Source organism: Haemaphysalis longicornis, unplaced genomic scaffold, assembly GCF_048455015.1.
Source record: "Haemaphysalis longicornis isolate Haplotype H1 unplaced genomic scaffold, Haemaphysalis longicornis Haplotype H1 scaffold_6, whole genome shotgun sequence".
NCBI classification, from domain to species: Eukaryota; Metazoa; Arthropoda; class Arachnida; order Ixodida; family Ixodidae; genus Haemaphysalis; species Haemaphysalis longicornis.
The window spans coordinates 95523746-95544834 of NW_027526407.1; the positions used below are offsets into that span (position 1 = coordinate 95523746).

At 45.3% G+C, this 21089-nt stretch overlaps 1 protein-coding gene across 1 annotated transcript; it reads right to left on the reverse strand.

Annotated features, from left to right (window-relative positions):
- Window positions 1-312: 312 nt before the first annotated feature.
- LOC144141772 (retinol dehydrogenase 7-like) lies at window positions 313-13403 on the reverse strand. Its single transcript, XM_077673269.1, has 5 exons — window positions 13199-13403; window positions 10711-10917; window positions 6589-6771; window positions 3846-3978; window positions 313-773 (listed from the first exon to the last, which is right to left on the reverse strand). The coding sequence occupies exons 1-5, from the start codon at window positions 13401-13403 to the stop codon at window positions 437-439; spliced, it is 1065 nt and encodes a 354-aa protein (XP_077529395.1). The 3' UTR covers window positions 313-436.
- Between the last annotated feature and the right edge of the window lie 7686 nt (window positions 13404-21089).

Below are 21089 nucleotides of genomic sequence, written 5' to 3' on the forward strand. Positions count from 1 at the left end.
AGAGCGGAAAAACACACAGCCAAGTGAGCGAACACACCCGCAAGGAAAAATTCAGTATTGACGCCAACTGTACAAATACATGGCCGCAAGAACGAACAGTGGCGCAACACGTAGGAGATAGATCGAAGCCATTTAAAAGCGTAAGGCGGAAGCGCATACCGAATGAAATTGTCTCCATCGGCCACATGACGAAACCTTGCAGGACGGCATAGTGTAAGAAAGAGCTTACCGGGAGAAGCAATTGCCGGCACACTGTGCAATGCTACGTCCTCCCGTTGCTTAACAAGAACCACAACCTTCGAGAATGCGATGCAGAAGTAAATCCTCAGAGGCGTTCATTTGCGCCATAATTCCTTCGCCTTCGGAATCCTTCAGGTTACCTCTGTTCAGGTATCCTTAAACTTTTCATTGAAGCCAACTCAAAAGTAGGGTACAACTATTTTATCTTCAGTCGAATGGCTATCCTGCGCGCGAAGTCGATGACTCCGTCTACCAGCTCCACAGGTGCAGTGTTGTTAAACAACCGTAACAGGCCGTCAAGGAAGCCGCCCGGCTTGTAGGTGGTTCTTGGTAGCCGTTCGCTAACTGCTGATTTCAGAGCATCAACAACTTCCTGGATGTCCTCCCTAATAATCGTCGAGTGAAGCATGTCTAAGCCACGCTTCATGTCTTCTGTAGCACGCTCTTCGAGCTTCATTCGAACCCTTTTCGGCAGCAGTGCCGTATCACGGTCGAAGGTTTCCTCCATAAGCTTGTGATCAGTCATTGCGGTCCTGTTCCAGAAAAAAAGGTGACATTATGGATGGAACAATTTTTATGGCTCTCTTTATATGACACAGGGGAAGAAGATACAACCGGGATATGCACACAACAAATACGCCTCGTCGATTAGCACGGTCGTCCTATATCTGCGTCACAGTGTAATGATCGTTCTATCTGGGTTCTTCAGCAGCAAAATGTCGTAACGTAGAAAGATAAGCCACGTGTTTATTAAATAATAATCTCGTCGTTAGGAAGGTACACAGTGGTGAAGTTAACGGAAAAAGAAGCAAATGAAACCAATGTAAATTCATCCTGCTGTCAAGATGGGAAAGACTAATCTAGAAGGCATTTTTATCTCTTGAAAATACAATATATTTTAGAAATATGGGGCTCCCTTAGAACTCAGCCAATAAAACTTACGATGACTTACATAAATTCGATGTATTGACGTGCATTAAATTGCCAAGTAACACCACCTTCCGAAGGAAATCAAGCAGAACGGAATCCAATTTCCATTCGTGTTTCCAGAAAGTTAGAAGCGCCGAATAGAGAAATATTGCTCGAAAACTTAGTTTTTAACTGATGTGAAACAAGGCGTATGTTTTTGTACGCCTGTAGTGTGCTTTTAACACGAGGACACATTTTGGAAGCTTTCGCGGTTGAACGCCACAAAAGCAAAAGTAAGCTAAATCTCCTTTCCCCTTCGCTGCACTTATGATCAAGTCAACCTTGCTGTAGCAAAGCTTTTGTATGACGAGAATAGGGCCTCTGTGTGTGATACCTCAACATTACCCAGGGAGCCTTCGCGGAATTCCCGGTAGAACGCCTCAGTGCCTGGGACACCGTATCTTCTTTTCCAAGTACGCGGATGAATAAAAATTTGTTCCAGAACACCATATTTAAAGTATGTTATACGGGTCTAACAATAACATTTTTTACTGTATTTGTCCCCTTTTCTTTATGGGTGATTTGGATTACCTGACGGGATCTCGGCGGAGTAAATCAGCCGGAAGCAGTGAATGGAGCCAATCAAGAGCTCATGTTTGGTTTTTGGAGTCTTTAGCCACCCAAGTGATTGATTGATTGATTGATTGATTGATTGATTGATTGATTGATTGATTGATTGATTGATTGATTGATTGATTGATTGATTGATTGATTGATTGATTGTGGTATTTAGTGTGCTGAAGTTAGACCTGCATTATAAGGCCCGTCGTAGTCCAGGATTAAGGAGTAATTTTGACCACCAGAGGATCTTCACCGTGCTCCCAAATTTGGACACACGGGTGTTTTCGCTTTTCGCCACCATCATAAAAGCAGCCACCTCGTTGGGTATCAAGCCATATCGGGTATCAACCCATAGCAGCCATATCGTTGGGTCGTTGGGCTGAGCAGCACAACGCCTCAAACACTTAGCCACCCCGGCGGAAGCCTCCCAAGCGACATTGACTGTGGTTTTTTCCTTCATTTTCGGTTGTATTTTGTCTTTTGCCTCCGCCACGTCATTTATGAGCGCGGGTTTTATTCTACGTTCTTCAAACAAATTCAATATATATTTTGAAGGAATCGTTGTTTTTGTACCTGTGAATGCTCTCTACAGAAGGTATAGGCAGACACGGGTTGTAATTATGACATGTTTGTTGTTAATGACCACCACACGCTGTTTCACGACAAAATCACCTCTGGGATGCAAGCCTTTCTAGACTATATTTTTGCTTAAAAAGCAGGAAAGCGACTTTCACTTCCTGGGGTGCTCCCCGTACGTCACCCCGAGCTATCTACTCGTGCCCTCGCTTCATTCGTGCGAATACAGTTAAACCCCGATAATACGTCCCCCGGATTTACAACGACCCTGTTCTTACGACGGATCACCGCGGTCCCGGCAAACTCCCCATTGCAGGGATGAATTAAGAACCACGATGATGTGGCGCTCGGGAGCAGGCGGTCCGCTTTATACGACGGCTCCCGGGCGGGGTAAACCGTCATTTTTCCCATGTTTCACATCGCCTCGCGCCTTGTTTTGACCTTTATTATGAACCCCCGTTTGACGCTGCTTGATGTGCAAAGGCGTGCAGGCGTGCCAGACCACTTGCTGAACAGATGAAAGCAAGCAGACCGGTACTCGTGAGCGGGAGTTAACCTGCGACGACCCCACTCGATAACAGAACGCCAACGCGCCAACCGCGAGATGTCGAAGTTCAGGTGACCAGCGGAACGTGAATTTGAAGCTTCTGTCGAAGCGCCGACGAACGCGAAAACCCATACTACACAAGCCCACGGAGATGAACGAAGAGCCGCTTTCTCCGCCCTATCTGATCCAAGTTTCTTTGTTTCACGATGCTCTCCGTGTCAATTCACGCTCGTCCACTGCAAGGGTGGAGACACGTACCAGTTGACACTGCCATTTCGGTCACTCGCTTGCCGCCGCAGCAAGTCACTGTAGCAACTGTTTTAAGACCGCGCTATACTTTTCGCCGCAACAGCGTTTACTCGCGAAGTTAGAATCTTCTTATCTGTTTCGCGTGGCTGGGTCTTGTGGGAAAGAACACAGCTATGTATTGTGCATTTTGACCCAATAGCGACGAATGTCGCTTTTTTCATCTGCGCCTTGTGCTATCGTTCGTTTCTCGTGGCCTTCGCAGTTCCACACTCGCCTTTTCTCCTCTCAATAGTCTGGACAACGACCACGTCGGCCTTATCTCTCACGGGCAAGTCGCGGGGCTGGCGGACTAGCTATACGCCAGTGATGGGAGGGGGGCACAACATAGGCGTTCCTTTTTTTAAAACTTGGTATTTCAGCTAGAGGTTTGCAAGTCATGGGAGAGCGCGTTAAATATAGTAGTTTGCGGAAGTTGTTAGCCCACCAGTCGCTTGAGGCTATCTACTAGGCCGGAATTTACTGCACCCCGGTCGTACGACACCCCGGTTATACTACGCTTTGTCGCGGTCCCTTGGAAGTCGTATTATTGAGGTTCCACTGTATAATATCTGGATAATATCGACAAATTCTGGCGCTTTCACGACGCATGTCCTTTCCGTATATCTGGCACGCTCTTTCAGAACCAGGCGAAGAATTTACACACCTGTAGCCTCCAGGTTCCACAGTGATCACGTGGACACCTGTGTTGTAGTACTGACGCCGAAGTCCGTCGGCGAGAGAATTGCTGGCGGACTTGGACATGCAGTAGATCACAGTCTCAGGGAGAGTGAAACGAGCTGCCAGAAAACGAAAGGAGATAAGTTCAAAGACATGACGAGAAATATTTTTACCAGCCAAGTTGTCATCAATAGTAATATTACTATGTGTGTACCGAGAGCTTGACAGAAAGTTTTTTGTAATATTTCGCCGTGTATTTGCGACAATTTAATGCAAGAATTGCAGTCATTGCTTTGGTTTGGGACAGCGCAATACGCGATGTACACTTCGGCATATCTGGGTGCAGAAAAAAGCGTACAGTAGCATGGGCCTGCCGCAGTTGATTGAAAGAAGCCTGTAACACTTCACTGACCCTTTCCAGAATCTGAACCGCCTTCGCAGCGCAGTTGACAAAACTTACAGTGCTGGAATTAGGTGGCCAAACACTAAAGCATGCAATAGCCTATGCCCTTCAAATAGCTTAACTAGCTCAAAATATAATTCTTTCTTTCTCAGTCTATGTATTTTTGTGTGCTTGAAAGTCCTCACCCGACATCAATTGCAACTATTAGCATGCTTTAATTTCGTTTCAAGAATAAACGCATTCATTGTCCACTTTGAAGAGAATCTCAACAAAATCGAACTAGAAAGTGGGTAACATACTTGCTCCAGTTGGGAAATTCCGGAGTGCGGCTTTGTGCTGGTGGTAGCTCTAAAGTGCGTCCTGACACAAAGCTAAAGGTGAAAGCGTTCATGGCATTGTTACAACAACGCTACAATATCACTTGTTGTGCCAACCCGCCAAGCATTCAGCTTCTGTCTTACTTTTACTTGCAAGACCTACTCAAGGGAACACTTATTCCAGGATCGCACGTCAATATTGGATTACTGTGCACCCTAAAGAATTTTTTTTCTGAAAGGGTTTCAGTTGCAGTGTTTCTCGTGGGTTGGGATATGTGCAAAATACAGCAAAAAGGAATTTTCGTTGACACCCAAGCAACTGTTTTAGAGTTCAAACGTATTCACCCGTTTTAGTGTAGCGGAGTGTGTGATAAAAGTCGTTTTGTTAAAGTATGTTACATTGCCAGTATCGCTGCATGTCAACATCGGCATCTTCGCCGGGAGTTAGCGAGGGCTACAGAGCTGCTGCACTTCCTCCACTCCCTTCCCTGCTTTCGTGCAAATTTCTTCGCATTTCCAGGCACTGCTAGCCGGAAGGTGTCCTATTCGTGTTTTGATTCCGAGGCGCACGCTATAGAACGCGTCTTGAAGGCGCCTAAAACGAGAACTTGCGGCATCATCGTCTGCTACACTCCCAATTACAGAGGCAGCAGTTTCTGGGCTCGAGGTCGCCACTTTTGAGGCTTTACTGTACCGAAAAGCAAGTTTTTCTCAGGTCAACAACCAGAAGTTTTGAAACCTCAACTTCTCATGCATTTCGCGTTTGAATAAGTAGTAGCGCGTTAGGGTAGCTGGCCTTGCCTGCTTATCGGGGAATTCCTAATGCTCTGCGGAGGTTAAAAGGTATTTGATGATTGTGGGGTTCAACGTGCCGAAGCTACTCCGGGGATGTGAGGCACCTGATCAGTTTTAATTACCTGGAGCCCTTTTACCTTGCGCCGAAATATTGAACACATCGCTTTTTTGCTTTTCGCCTCCATAAGAAAAGCAACCACTATGGCCAGAAGCTCTAAGCCGGCACAGTTGTGACACGATGAAGGTGGTGAATGACTTAAATTGTTGAAAACGTAACCGGCTGCAGTTAAATTATACATCAACGCAGTTTTACGGGGTTCTTTTTTATTTTAGAAGCTTTCCAAGTGCAAAAAACTAAAAGTTGCCAAGTTTTTGGTCAAGTTCACTTAATTAAACAAAGGTTGTGGTGAAGTTCCTCATAGTGGGGTTTTGTTACTGATTGATTGTAGGGTTTAACTCGCCGACGCAACGCATGCCATGAGGCGCGCCGTAGTGGAGGGCTCCGGATTAATTTTGACCACCTGGCGATCTTTAACGTGCGCCGAAATCTCGTACACACGGGCGTTTTTGCTTTTCGCCTCCATCAGAAAAGCGGCCAGCATGGCCGGGAATAGAACCCGCGACCTCGTGCTCAGCAGCGCAACTCCTTAGCCACTGAGCCACCACGGCGGGTCCCTCTGCAACACTACCCTTCGAATAAGCGAGAGATTACACTCTTTCACGCCACAACCGCACGAGCCGCTATCTTTACATTGGCCGCGCGTTGTGGTTAGACGGGGGCTGCGAGGAGCGACGCATTTTTTTAGTTTGTGCGCCGAGTTGTAGAGCTTTCGCCTTAGGAAGTAGGAAGTCTTATTTTGGCGACACCTGCACCTAATAAAATGTGTGGTCGCTGCCGTCATATTCGCCTGGGCTTATCGAGGGCGAAAATATTCTTTCGACGCACGAACTCTTAACAGCATTCCATTGAATTTCTTCTTTGAGCATACAATGAATAAAAGAAGTGACGGCTATAATGAGTGCGCCTAAGACAAATCCCAGTACTGAGTAATAACAGAAGGGGTTCGAACTTCAATGAAGGTTAATGGACGAGTGTGTGTTAAGGAAACCAAAAGCGTCAAAATTGATCTTTTATTGGCATCACTGATAAGTTATTACGTCAGACGAAAGCTACATATTCTCAGGGGGCTTTTAAATGAAAACCAAATACAGACCTAGCCAAGTGGTGACGAAAACAAGTCTTCCTTTTGCCTTCTTCAGGAGTGGCAAGAAAGCCGTGGCGACTGCAAGGGCCCCGAAGGTGTTGACGTCGAATACTGTCCGCACTCTGCTCATAGGCTGCCACTCGGCGTAGCCCAGGGTGGGCACTCCGGCATTGGACACCACTGCCCAGAGTTCTGCATTCGGAAAATTCATATGGAACTGATCAGGAAAATTTAGGAGCCTCTCCACTTTTTGAAGCTGGGGTCTTAGCGAAGCCAAAGAAACAAAAGCGCGGTCTCCAGTCACCACAACAAACTGATGCACAGCTATTATATGAAATAGCGGTTTATTCAATCAAAAGCGGTCTGGCACGGGTTGTTTGAGCGGGTCCTCCCCCGAACAAACTGGTGTATGTGCACAAACCCTATTGCGATCACCATGAACTGGCCCATGAAATGCAGGTTCCAAGAACTGGCCCAGTTATTGACTACTGAGAACGTCCAGCATTAATTTGTTTATTTATTCTTACCCTCCCTCCCCATTCATTTCCCCATCGTGACCAGTGGTCATCCTTTTCTATTAAAGGTTGTCTCTCTCTCTCTTCCCAAGGAAAAACACACAAAGGGTAAACGTCTGGCACATTCGAAGACGATCGTCTTTTTTCGGTTACTCAAACGTGAGTATTTTGGTCTATCGGTCTCTTTGTTTGTATGTATGTATGTATGTATGTATGTATGTATGTATGTATGTATGTATGTATGTATGTATGATTGTATATATGTATGCATGCATGCATGCATGTATGTATGCATGCATGCATGCATGTATGTATGTATGTATGTATGTATGTATGTATGTATGTATGTATGTATGCATGCATGCACGCACGCACGCACGTATGCATGCATGCATGCATGCATGCATGTATGTATGTATGTATGTATGTATGTATGTATGTATGTATGTATGTATGTATGTATGTATGTATGTATGTATGTATGATTGTATATATGTATGCATGCATGCATGCATGTATGTATGCATGCATGCATGCATGTATGTATGTATGTATGTATGTATGTATGTATGTATGTATGTATGTATGTATGTATGTATGTATGTAAGAAAAGAAAACTGAACAATGTAAAAGCACGATTGTTGCCAACGTTTCAGCAAAGAGACTTGCTTTCGTCAGGGCCAAAGCAATTCTCTTTGCTGAAACGTTGGCAACAATCGTGCTTTTACCTTGCTCAAAGTTTTCTTTTCTTGTGTTCTCTACCATCTTCAAAAGTTCAACTGCTCCCTGTATGTATGTATGTATGTATGTATGTATGTATCTACGTAACTATGTATGTATGTATGTATGTATGTATGTATGTGTGTGTGTGTGCGCATCGATGCAGCCGCCCTGCCAAAACACAAAATGAATTCTTCAATAAGATGTTTATAGAGGCAAAACGTTTTTCAATATAGTAAATCTTCAAAGGTGATCCATATTTGTAGACATTGTTCAGCAAAAGGTAATATCACGATTATTCAAGGAAGAACGTCAATATATAGCTTGGGCTAGCAGTGTTCTTTTAATTAGGAGGGGATCTGTGCTCGTGAGAAACAATGTTTCAATCGCGATATCCAAAGAGGGCTGGCTTGTAAGCCTCGCGCTCGTGGCTCAAGCGCCGAGTCCAACAGGTCACAACAGATGGCGCAGCAATGCGAAAGTGCGAAACTGGAATTCTGCTAACCCCCAATAGGTGGACGGAGACAGGAGGGGAAGAACGTAAGAGGTGGGCGCATAAGACAGGACAGGCAGTCACGGGGCGAAAACGGCAGAAGACTATAGTCTTTCGAGGACATTTGCAGCGACGAGAGCACATTTCCCGGCCCTTGTAAAAATTAGCCCGGCCACACTGACGTAACGTCGCGAGTGTTGATGTTAACAGGCAGGTCACCTGGCATTCCCTAATCGTAAGGCTAAGCTTCATAGAACTGCTCAAAGCCATGAGATCGATTGCCGTTTCTGGTATTTCCCTTTTTCCGTGTTCCACTGCTGGCGGCATCTACTAGAGTCTGTTGTTAGGCGCTGCCTGTTTTTTTACTGGGCATTTTCATTTAGTATCGCAAAAATCATGCACGAGTATTTTTGATTCAAAGAAATATGTAAATATCAATTAGGTATTCACGTGTTACCTCAAATGTGCTTAATATTTTTTTGCTCCGCAACGTCGACAAGTACAAACATTACCACAAAGTTTCCTAATTCAGAAAAGCCTTACCAGCATAAGCATCTCGTTCAATCATCCCCTTATCTTTCTGGATGTGTGCTTGGTGCTTCTTGGCGTGGGTAGGCCGACTGAAAAGCTCAGATAATATCTCTGTACATACAACGTTTTCGCGAAACCGGGCTTCGCTTGTGTCGAAACGATTAATTAAAAAATGGCGAAAAATAACGCCTCTAGCTAACACAGTACACGCATTAATCATGAAGAAGGAGTAAAATGGTGTACCTCTTTCTGATAAACCATGTATCAATGTACATTTTGATCGTTCGCAGATGTGTTTAGTTAGTGCCCGAAAAATCGTTCCGTGAGTGCGTTATTTGTTTGCGATTTGCATCTTTGAAGATTTCACAACGATTGGATGCACTTTAAGCGAAGGTAGGACGAACTTTTAGCTTTGGCGCTTCTATCAGCTTTCTTTAGGAATGATTGATTGATTGTGTGGTTTAACGCGCCGACGCAACGCAGGCGATGAGGTGCGCCGTAGTGGATGGCTCCGGATTAATTTTGACCACCTGGGGATCTTTATCGTGCGCCGAAATCTCGTACACACGGGCGTTTTTGCTTTTCGCCTCCATCAGAAAAGCGGCCGCCGCGGCCGGGAATCGAACCCGCGACCTCGTGCTCAGCAGCGCAAGGCCTTAGCCACCGAGCCACCGCGGTGGGAGCCACCGCGGCGCTGAGAAATGGATGGTATGCTTCTTTACGAGCAGAACATGTATTCTACCCATGCTTGCTAGAGAGTAAATGATCTGTATATTAGAGCTTAAACATTGTATGGCGATGGTGTTATTATTGAGCGTATATATGTCGCTAACAAATATTACAAAATGAGATGCCTCTGCGTGTGGGAAAACTCTTTCAGTTTGATTTTCGTTTACATGTTCGCACTGACTTCAAACACAGTCGATATATCCTTGCATGCGTTGAATTCGAAGGTCAACCGTTCTTGGTTAGTACTACCGAATATAAATATGCAAAGCCGGTGGACAAAGTAGATATTACAGCTCAGTCGACTTGAAATGAGATGGCTCTCAACTTCTTTGATGAATTCGGTGTTCATTTTCTACAGGTGCTTGGCTGTGGCGGTAATCCTTGGGAAACCTTGGCGGGAGCCACCCGGGAATTGCACGCATGCCGTCATACCAAAATGGGATTAAAAATTCCTTTTCTGATTCGCTTAAAATATTAACCCTGAAGAGCAAGACAATGAGAACAAGAGTTTGAGGAGCTTCGCTGTCGTCAATTAAAGTAGGGCCCTGCTTGTTTTGCACCCTTTGTGATGTTCTTTTAAAGTTGCCGTAAATACTTACGCTAAACAGCGGAAATATTTTAGCTTTGATTGCTTATTTCTCAGCGAACAAGGCATCCTCGGAAGTTGGGGAGAGGCTTATAGAGTAACTAAAGGCACGATCATTCAGTTGCTAACAAACGCTAACCGTTTAAAATTCCTGAACAAGGACGCCACCAGATCCATGCGCAGAGAACTTGATACATGCTTAGGCTGGGACGGTCCCCGGTGCCTCGGCGCCCCACCTTTGCCACCGCGATTCAGGCCCCTCGGTTGCTACACGTGGAGCCCAGCCTTATTTGGTGTAAGATAAATCCGCGACCAATAAAATCCACCCGCGCATGCTCCAGGGTTGCGGAAGCAGCAGAAGCAGCAGCGGACATGCCTAAAAAACCCACTGGAGAGGCAACGAAATCTCGCTTTGTCAGGCCAATACCCAGACATTAGTGTCTCTTTTAAGAACGCTCTTTCCCTTTTCAGGTTCTTGAAGGCAAGCTGCAAGGTGTACAGGCACTTGGGTTTCAACATTCTCTTGAGTTCTGCTAATATACTGCCAAGTCACTTACCACCCCCATCCAATGTTGCTTCAACTGTTTCCAGAGCTTGATCAATCTGCTCCGGTTTTGTCACATCCATTTGCAGTACACGTATATTGTCTCTTTCCTTGTGCAGGGAAGCTCCGTGTCCATTTTCGTCCAGGCAACCAGCGTAGACAAAGAACCCTTCGCTGGCTAGTTGCGCAGCCAACAGATGTCCGAATCCAGTGTCGCATCCTGCAGTAGCGACGCAGTGGTATAAAACAGAAGCAGCGTTCGCCAAGTGACCGCAAGAGGAGCTCCAATGGCCTACAAAAAGTGTCAGCACTACGAAACTCCAGTACTGTTCACGCAGTAGTCAATTATCTTTCAGACAGTTGGTTACACTCACGCTTCGATGGTTCAACGTCACAGAGTTGATAGCTGCGATCCCAAAGTGAGAAATTGCTTGATTGTCCATTTGGCAGCATGCCTTCATGGCTGAAATTATCTTGTTTTAAACCTGAGAGGGAATCGGTACCAGCCTTTAAATGTAGAATAATAGCTCCTCCGCGATGTTCCCGCACGAAACGCACAGGTGCGCCTGCACTCTATAGGCAAACAAAGCATAATGAAGGCTTCTTGGGATTCCTGAACGCATGCGACGCAATAATTCGTCCTACTGCATACAACTTAGCCGCATTAATTGGTTTACCCTGCTTAAATTCTAACGAGTCCTTATGAATTCACAGGCGGTCTACTCCACAATGAGTTGATGTATATCAAATCACCTCCCAAATGAATTGACATACACTGGGTTCTGTTATTTAAGCACCGCTGGGGTTGAAATAGATTGCATTGCTTAATCACTGAAACACCACGCGTCCTTGTTACCAAGTTTTGTTGCTCTGGAAAAACGGAATAGCTTTCCCCTGCGTTAAACATGTTTTGACCAGTGACAGATAATCCGATGCATAGACTAAAGCAAGTACATTGGAACTGTTGTTGCTGAGATTTATTTCGATCGTTAAGACGCCTTGAAAGCGGCGCAAGGCGATATAAATAATCCAAGCAGCAGTGCTTTTGAAAAAAAGGACAGGCTAGAAAACGCATTCAGAACAAAATAAATGGGAAAAATGCCGTGATTCTCCAATATTAGTTTCAATTTAAAACCGGTTATGTGAACATGCAACCTTGGGTATGTAACCATACGAGTACAAGACTAGCTTTTCGGCTTATCGTTCGCGGAGAAGTGTGCACGACGGTCTAGGATTACGACAACGGTACGATCTGGTGTCGTCTTTGGAACGTAACGTTTCCTGTTTTGTTTTGTGAAATTGCTTTTGCCGACACTTAGCGCCATTAATTCATTGCTTTAGTTTAAGTGTTGCAGATTAAAAGAGCCATGATGCTGCGGCCAAAGAGGTTCACGTTTGGCGGGGGTTCGTTTGATCACGGCAGCAAATATTTTAAGACATTGATTACGTCAATGAGGCCGCACAGTTAAAAGACTTATGGGATCAGCCCTGCTCAATCAGTTTAAAAGGACTTTTAAGTAAAGGGTATTTTCTATCATCAGTACCACCTCCCCTTATCAATACTGCAACAGAAATAAAAAGTAAGCAATACTCACAAGCCGAAAATCGGGTTGGTAATTTATAAAAACCGGGTAAAAATGAAGTCTGATGAATATTTGCGGCGGAGTCTATAGGATCGAAAAATGTCGCTACTACTGGCACTTTTGGTTAACAACGCATTGAGCTCAATTAAAAAAGCTTCGGATTTAGCACGTATAGCCAGCACCTACTGATTTTATATTACCTTTGCTACACGATGACGCAAAGTGCACACAGTGAATGGAAGATATTGAGTAATGACTTCATGGAAACAAAGATTTCATCTTCTTAATAGTCATGGTTTATTTTTAGATTTCTCTCAGTAGTTCAATCAAATCGACATCTTTGTATCGAATTGCCGCAAGCTGCGCAGGTTTAAAATACGCTCTAAGGCGACAAGGCAAGCTGGAAAATGACGCAGATTTTAGTGATTTTCGCAGCACCTACACCTTGCCTAAGATAAGCTTGCCTATTATGGTCAAAGCCTCTTAAGGGCTCGGGCTGTCGGCGTCTCATGTCGTCGTAGTATCATGTCGCGATGCTAAAGCACCGGGACACTCGTTTTCCAACGCCTCGTGCTAGAACGTTTCCTTTCCGTGGGCAAAAACGCGCACTTAAACAGCACACGGGACATTCGTTTTCCAACGCCTCGCGTCAGAACTCTTCGTGGTTCAAACACACGAGACTTACAGCAAAGCAGTATACCTATAACCCCCAGTGGTTTCATCCCCGTGGGCGAAAATGTCAAGGCGCCAAGAATACTTATACACTGCATGCTTCGCACCTCCCCGTGCTTCAGGTAAATGAAGATGGGTCGGGAATTTTATCGTACAATTTTGCACATTCTACAAAGCAGCATTGTTGTGAGGTTCTGTATAAATATGCAGAAAGGAAAGAAGTGTGGCTTTATATAGCTTTCTCACCCGTTATGAGGACGCATTTTCCCGTGGGGTCAATGAGCCCGTTGAAGAAAATCCGACGAATGTGCCATAGACCCCAGTATGCCGAAGAAAGAGTGATCAAAAGTAAGCCAGTGATGGTCGCAATGTCCAGAAGCCATTCCATTCTGCAAGCGATGTGCCAGAGTAGTAGAGCCGTAGGAATTGTGAGCGGAGCTAAGGTGATCATGACTGGTTTTACAGGTTTTATAAGAACCTTGAACGCAGTTGTCGACAAAAGAAGTGTGTGTGCAACAAGGTTTAGCTTGTCTTTTTAAAGGTGTTTTTGCATGTTTTACACAGCGGGAATCAGACGAGGCATACCGGCGAACGCTTTTTAGGCTCTTGAGACGCGTCAAGTTTTCACAACAAACCTTTATTGAGTCAGCGCACGAGAGAAAAAAGAAACAATTGCCATTCACACGTGAAGAAGACAGGAATTCCAAATGAAGCAACTAAATGTAACTTCTTAATTACCGACAGCTGAGCTGGTGCACAAGAAATCTAGAAGCTGGTCGACATTGTAACAGGCATGTATTGCGAAAGAATACCTCCAAAACCTCTGTGGCCAAAACGATACTGGTTTCACGTGGTGAACGAGAAAGAATGGAAAGAAGTGCAGGCGCTCGTAGACATTGTCGCAGATGAAGCAAGGGAGGTCCGCTCCCTGCTGCTCCGCATGCGTTTCAACTGTTGCAAAGTGGCGGAGCACCTGCATCGACACGGGCGCAAAGTCTCCCCTATATGTGCGGACCGTTCGCAGCCATAGACGCTGGTGCCCCTACTCTGCCTTTGCCCCCACCACACGGGGCCAAGAGCAGAGCTCCACCAATCCCTCCTGCTTGAAGGCCTTACTTGCCCCGCCATGGTGGAACATCCATTCCCTAAGGTATCTCAGGCACCTTACGGGACGTCTTCGCCCAGAAGCTCCACTATCTGAAGACGACTGGCCTCTCACTGCGGCTCTAAACCGTACTGCTGTGTTAATGTCTGATGTGCCCAGATTGGCTCAGCCCTTTCTCATATGCGTTCTTCATTCTTTCTATATTTGATTAACGCAATTCTCTATCATTTCATAACCCTGTAAGTGCCCACGCCCCACACTAGGTTCTTAGCAGGTGAGCCCCCTGCCGAGCTCAATAATACCCCACTGAACTTCCTTTCGTTTTTCTTGTCGTCTAACACATGACACAGAGAACCAACAACACAACGGGAGCGAAAATTGGATTCACGTGCGGCCATAACTCATTATGGGACCATGGCAGCACAGTTTCAAAACAGGGAACTGTAACAATGTGGCTACGCCCGCATTTCTTTTCTGGCACAACTCCACAATTTTATACGCACCGTTTATGGATAGTTTGCAACAGTTTATTCGATTAGCTGAAATATAAAACGGACTTTTTTCCCCAAATCCTTCGTTAAAGTAAAAACTGCGCTGTATCATGTATCAAAATGCAGACAATTTGCAGGCCTCTCCCGATCCCCGAGGAAGGAGGTGGACTGCTTCATCGTTTAAATTGTCCAGTGAGATATGGGACCTTATAGGGAAGCAAGCGTCATTGTTTACCGAATGATCTGCCCCACTGCGGCGTCTGAATTGATTCTTTGTGTTTGCTGAAGCGTTTCCGCTTCCATGTGGTTATGGATTTGCTTCTGAAGATTGTAATCATATTCTTAGGCTAGTAGTACGTGATGCAGCTTACGAAGAGTGTACAGCATATGTTTGGGCTGCTTTCAAAGCAAGTGCACAGAATGAACCGAAGCCGGAGAAAACAAGTATATGGTACCCTTGCGAAGGCAATATAAGTGCGGTGAATACAAGAGCGGGCAAGTCAGAAAACGGCAGCACCGCCCAGTGTGTAGGTGTGCCGCAACGCAAAGCCTCCGGCAGAAGCCCCCCGCCGCGGTCATTATCCCAGCAGGCGCCTCAAAAACGGGCGGGCGAGTGAACCCAAGAAAGGCTTGGGTTTGCGCTATTTGGCATTCCATCTTTGTATACTCCAGGCACAAAAAAAATGCACGGAAACAGAATACGAGGATCGGCGCTATAGAGCGCCAGTAAGAGGAAGCAACCACTAAAAGACTGGTTTAACATAGATGGATTCTTAGGTAAGGTGAATAACGCTATCACCGCTATTCATCAGTATCATTATCAATTTATAATTGAGTCAATAAACAAATCAATTAAACGCTTATCCTCGTCTTTTCGTGCGGTAAGTGGACACCTAAACTGGTGGGGTACCTCTACAGGCAAAGCGAGACACGCAGTGGGTAGCGTAGGTACAAGATAAAAACGACAACAGCGCATGTAGTCTGTACCTCCGATAAAGCCGCGTAAATATCAGGGCACCTGTCCTTCGGAAGGACACTGTGCATACTGCGTGAGATTGACAGTGTTTTTTTCTCAGAACATCTGACTTTAAGGATTTAAACTCGGAATAGAATTCAGTTAACTCGATTTCCCTTTGCACCTGCTTTATTTATATTCTCAATATAGTTTCAGTAAATGAATCAGTGCTGAATCCTGTTAAGGTGATTATTCGCAGCGGCCGCTCCTCTTGGTGATTTTAACTTATAACCGGTTCTAAGAAGGACGGGACAAGTAACGGTGAAATATGCAAAGATCGCTGAAGAAGCACGAACCGCCAAGATATCCCACAGAAGACGCAATTAGACGTTAACAAAAAATAAAAAAAAACAGAATAGAAGCGTTGTTAAACATACACCACGACGAGGAATGTTATATCAGTTGCTAAAATATCCGCCAGAACTCGTAGGTCAGGTCTTATCTTTTTGAAGGTAGGGCATGCTGCTTGATAACGAGAAGCTTTGTGGAGTGTACAGAAATTATGATGTGGCATGCTTGTTCCGTTAAAATGAAGCAGAAGCGAGTACGCCGATTGTTTTGGAATGTGATTGCATCGATTGAACTTCGTATGTTGCAAATAATCACCCTTCCGAAATTCTGCAGTTTGGAGATAATAGAGAGGACGTAAACTGAAATGCAGCGAAAGCTACTTAAGGAATTGGATTAATGTGCCGGTAAGGGCTAAGTGGTACACGTACCACCCCAGGAATTTGGTTTAGGCGCCAAGAACGACTTCGGGAAAAATAGATATGTAAGAGAGAGGATAGCCTCTCTCCTATGTATCCCTTTTTCCTGAAGCCGTGCTTGGCGCCTAAATCAAATTATTACTGAAAAAAGACTGGAAGGCTGGTAGTGTAGGAAATCTACCACCTGTAAAAGAATTTTTTTATTTTAGCCTGCGCTTCGAGCGGCGAAGCAGTTAGAAAGGTTGTGCAATATAGCTTCTTAAAGGAGCCATGACGTGAAAACACAAGTTTGGTTCATTCAAAAGATTGCCTCGTTAGAATCATACTGACATCACTTTTAACGTAAACTTCGCTCAAATCAGCTACATAATCAGGAAAAAAGGGAATGGCCATGCGACCCACCAGCTCATTTCCCGCAACAGAACCTTAGATGTCATTCGAGCCGGCTCGGTGATTGGCGGAGGCCGGCACAAGCAGACGGAAATTAGGTAGAGCGTATAAGCTAGCCGAACGAGCGATTTGCGCTTAAATTTTGGGCACATTCTTTACAAAGCAATAAGAATGGTGGGACAAACAGTGGAAGTTACGAAAGACCATGTAAACATATAAGTACTGATGCGTACTGCTGTTGGTACTGCGCGCACTATGCTTGGTTTAGCTGCACAGCACTGCGGGGCTTTGGAGTTGCCTCAGACGACACTGGCCGATTGACGCAAGCAACGGCGTCTTACGTGACCATATTTGTCGAGCGAGCTCTGTTTCAGGTGACGATTATTTTTTCCCAGAAGAAAAGCAAGCCAGGTTTAAATACGGTCAAAAACAAACCAAAGGCTTGCACGGTATGGTGGTGCCATCCAGGTTCAAGAAACGTCACGAAACGCGGGAACGCTACCGTAGGGCACTTGGAGACCAGCACCGCCGTACAGGGTGGAGACACCCTTTGAACGGTCCCGTGCCGCTGCAATTGGGTCAGCGTGCTCAGCGCGTTGTTGTTTTCGTTTCTCACGAGACCTAGCAACGCGAAACAGATAAGATGATTCAAACTTCGCCAGTAAACCGGGTTGCGGCGATAATTTTAGCGCGGTTTTGACACAATGACTTGCTTCGGCGGCAAGCGAGCGACCCAAAATGGCGGCACCAGCGTACGCATGTCTCTACCCTGTGCGGCAGACGCATGAATCAATCACTCCAGGCTGCATAGTGGTCGGTTCCTGTGATTTCATTGCTGACCCCGAAAACAACCGATTTAGCGCGAAAATCAAAATTTTAGCTTAAAATTATTAATTTCTCAGTCAATAAAGCATCGTTTGTATCCGGACAAGCGCTGGGGGCCCTATAAAACACGAAATCTATAAAACAAACTTGCATTTTCTCTTCATGGCTCCTTTAAGCCCGTTCTACATGGGGCGCATTTCGGCTTAGAAATCGCAGTTGCGGCGCCGCGCGTGCGGGAAAACGATTTATTTGCCTATTTTCCCTGCTGCGACATATTGACAAATTCTAAGCGGCGTTCACAAGAGTCGTTCGACTCTTCCAAACATTTGGTAATTTTCCGCAGCAATGGAAATAGATAGTTTTGGTGCACGAGTGGAGCCGCAGCTGCGAATTCGCAAGCGAAATTCGCCCCCATGCAGAACGAGCTTTAGGTACGGTGACGCAGGCGAACAGCCTGTTATAAAGTGTATACCATATAAAACTGATCGATCGATAGATCAATCAATCAATCAATCAATCAGTCAATCAATCAATCAATCAATCAATCAATCAATCAATCAATCAATCAATCAATCAATCAATCAATCAATCAATCAATCAATCAAGCAAGCAAGCAAGCAAGCAAGCAAGCAAGCAATCATTAATTAACTAATTAATTAATTAATTAATTTATTTATTTATTTATTTATTCAGCTTCAATCAGTCAGTCAATCGGTACATCGATCAATCAATCAATTAATCAATCTATCAATCAATCAATCATGCTGTCTCATGGTTTTAACGCTTTCTTGGGCGTTCTTTTCCCGCCTGCTGTGTTCGACGATTACGACGGAATGCTTCTTGAGCTCTCTGCAGGAACTTTCCTGGAGCGACCCGATGTTGCGGTGGAAAGTTTGTTGTGTTGTCTTGCGGCGACGCAATTCCTCTTTATTGAAAACGGTAAGCAATATATTTGAAGCATCCTTTGTGTACCCATCCTGCAAATACACTTGTGAAATCATTGAATATTAGCATGATTGAACGTTGGTGAGTTGGGGATACATACCGAAAAAGGGCGTTGAAAAGAGGACGACGCAGGAAAAGGAAACACATGATAGCGCGCTCTTCCGTGTGTCCATTATCTGCGTTGTCGTCTGCTGCGTTTTTCCTAAGATCATAAAATTGGTTACGTGCTCCCAACGACAGGACACGGGAATTGGTCACAACAGATCACAACAGACAGGTCACAACAGAATAGGATTGCAATTGGAAACTTCAAATATGGTCAACAAATCATTCGTTTCTACATTCCTTGAGACACTCAATATTCTCATATAAGAAAGGTTGCTGTTTCCGTAAACCATCCCATAATAGTTGCTAGCATACACGGGGCAGGAAGCAGGAGAAAGGGGGCAGAAAATAGCGCTACGGTGTTCAGAGGGCTATTCATTTCCCTTTCTTTCATGAATCATTGTTCTGTATATCGCTTTCCAAAACTGGAAGCAACTTTTCAAGAAAGACGCAGGGTTTATTCACCATTGACGAATGCCAAATTCTGCATCATCGTACTGCTCCGGAGTGTAAAAGGAAGTACGCCCATCTTGAACCATTTTTCTATCGACCAAGCACATGTTCCCATTTGCACGTTCTTCCGTTTATTGGTCATAATTTAGTGTAGGTGATTGCGATAAGTAAATTAGAAGCAAGACCAATTGCCGCGAAATTCTGATGCGTATTTGTCTTCCGGATAATGTCATACCAAGAACCCAGTACTTCGGCGTCATTCTGCTTTCGATGTGTGTATATTTCTATTGGTCTCGCCCCCAAAAAATGGGTAAGGTGGTACACTCGCACGCCAAGTCATCGCGAGCTCATGGTCTAGGTGATATGAGCACAGTAATTCACGAAATTAACATTTCCTGGCTGACTAACGCGGCAAAGAGAGCCCATGCTTTTTTGCATCTGGGCGTATAAAATCACTTCTCTCTCTCTTTCTCTCTCTCGGATTCTGGGAAATCGGGTTCAACCTGTCGCTTTCGCTGAAGCGCGCGTCCAGATCGTGCAGCCGGAGCGATATCCATGGCGAGGAAGAGCGACGAAGCGTCCGCGAAGCAGCTCTTCCACTCTCGCCCAGTCACGGGGCTCCTCGGCGGAGAGGAACCGAGCTCGGAAAGCTGCGGCACCTCTTCGGAGCCGATCACGTGGTGTGACGTCCCACTTGACAGCCTTAATCTCCGGTGGATCCACGTCATTGCGACGCAATGACTGCCCTCGCGACGCGTGCCATAGTAGAGCTTTCGCACTAAAAATCCACTTCGCAGTTCCGGCTCTGGTACGTACTTCCTTTTCAAAGTGCCTAGTTTTTTACGGAACACTTAAAAAATGTAGCACCCGCTCATGCAAGTACCAGTTCTTGCCAAGTTGAAGGGAAACCACCAGCGATTGTTTCGTGGCCATTCCTAAAGGAAGGAATAGTTCACTGTGCCTTTAGTGTGTTGAAACGTTACGAATTCCGCTTACGATAGATTCTGCGTCCGTGCCTAGTATCCCGCAATGCGAACAAAATTGCTTGCGCGACTGAGCCGTTCCGCAGTGACAAATGTGCAGACCCGACCTGCTGTGCTCAGGGTCGCTCCGCCACGATAGTTCAAACACAACTTCTAAGCGCTTTTTGTAATTAATAGTTGTATTTGTGGTGCAACGCGTAATCTAGTGTATTTGAAAATGCTCCAAAGATTTCCAATTATCCCCACCAAATATATTGTAATAGTAAGGAATGGAACCTTTCACAACAGAACGCCACATTGCGTTTGCAGTTTTTGGTTTCAACGTTTCCTGGTGTAGTTTTTTGGTTTCAGCGGTACCAGGGAAAGATATCTGCTTTGGCTGATGCGGAAATCAACTATTTCTAGTACAACCCGCCAATGCGGCTCATTACATAAGGCGTTGTGCTGCTTAGCCGAAATACGCTGGTTCGGCCCCGGCCGCGGTGGCTGCTTTTCTCATGGAGGCGAAAACAGAAAACGTCCGCGTATGAAGATTTCGCGCACACACCAACAATTCCCAGGTAGTAAAAATTAATCCGGAGCCCTTCACTACGACGCAGCTGATAGCCCAGGTGTAGATTCGCTGCATTAAACCCTCTAACCAATGTCGCACGTACAGCGGCAACATCGACACCAGGCGGAGCCCGACGCTATTTAGAAAGCTAATAATAAAACATAAGAACGAGCAAATACTACTGACACTTTGAATGATGCAAGGGTGTGTCCCTTCCCATAAGTCAGCTACACATAAGAAACAGCAAAAAAATTTGTCATTTCCCGCAAAGCTGCATACCGAGAACCGGTAAGCGGTATGCGGGGGCGTCTTATTCCGGTGACAATATGATGGGAGGGTTCTACGGCAATGTAGGCACCGGTTAAACATTATGACGTCGGGCTTTTTCCGGTCCTGTAAAGTGCAGCAGCCATTTACTAAACTTAGGCTCTAAAGTCGGCCTCAATAATCATCCATAGTGGTTAGCAGCCCAGGATAAAACTACCAGACGGTAGTACAAACATTTAAAGGACAGAGAGCCTTTTTTGTGGAGTGCAAGCTCTCTATCCCAAAGTAAACACACACT

Bases quoted from the DNA above. Each gene is read 5' to 3' on its own strand.
- LOC144141772 (XM_077673269.1), bottom strand. From the start codon at position 13,403: ATGATCACCTTAGCTCCGCTCACAATTCCTACGGCTCTACTACTCTGG. The intron at 10,918-13,198 runs GTGAGAAAGCTA...TCGCTACTGCAG, and splicing joins AAAATGCGTCCTCATAACGG to GATGCGACACTGGATTCGGA. The intron at 774-3,845 runs GTGTGTAAATTC...TTTCTGGAACAG, and splicing joins GTGGAACCTGGAGGCTACAG to GACCGCAATGACTGATCACA.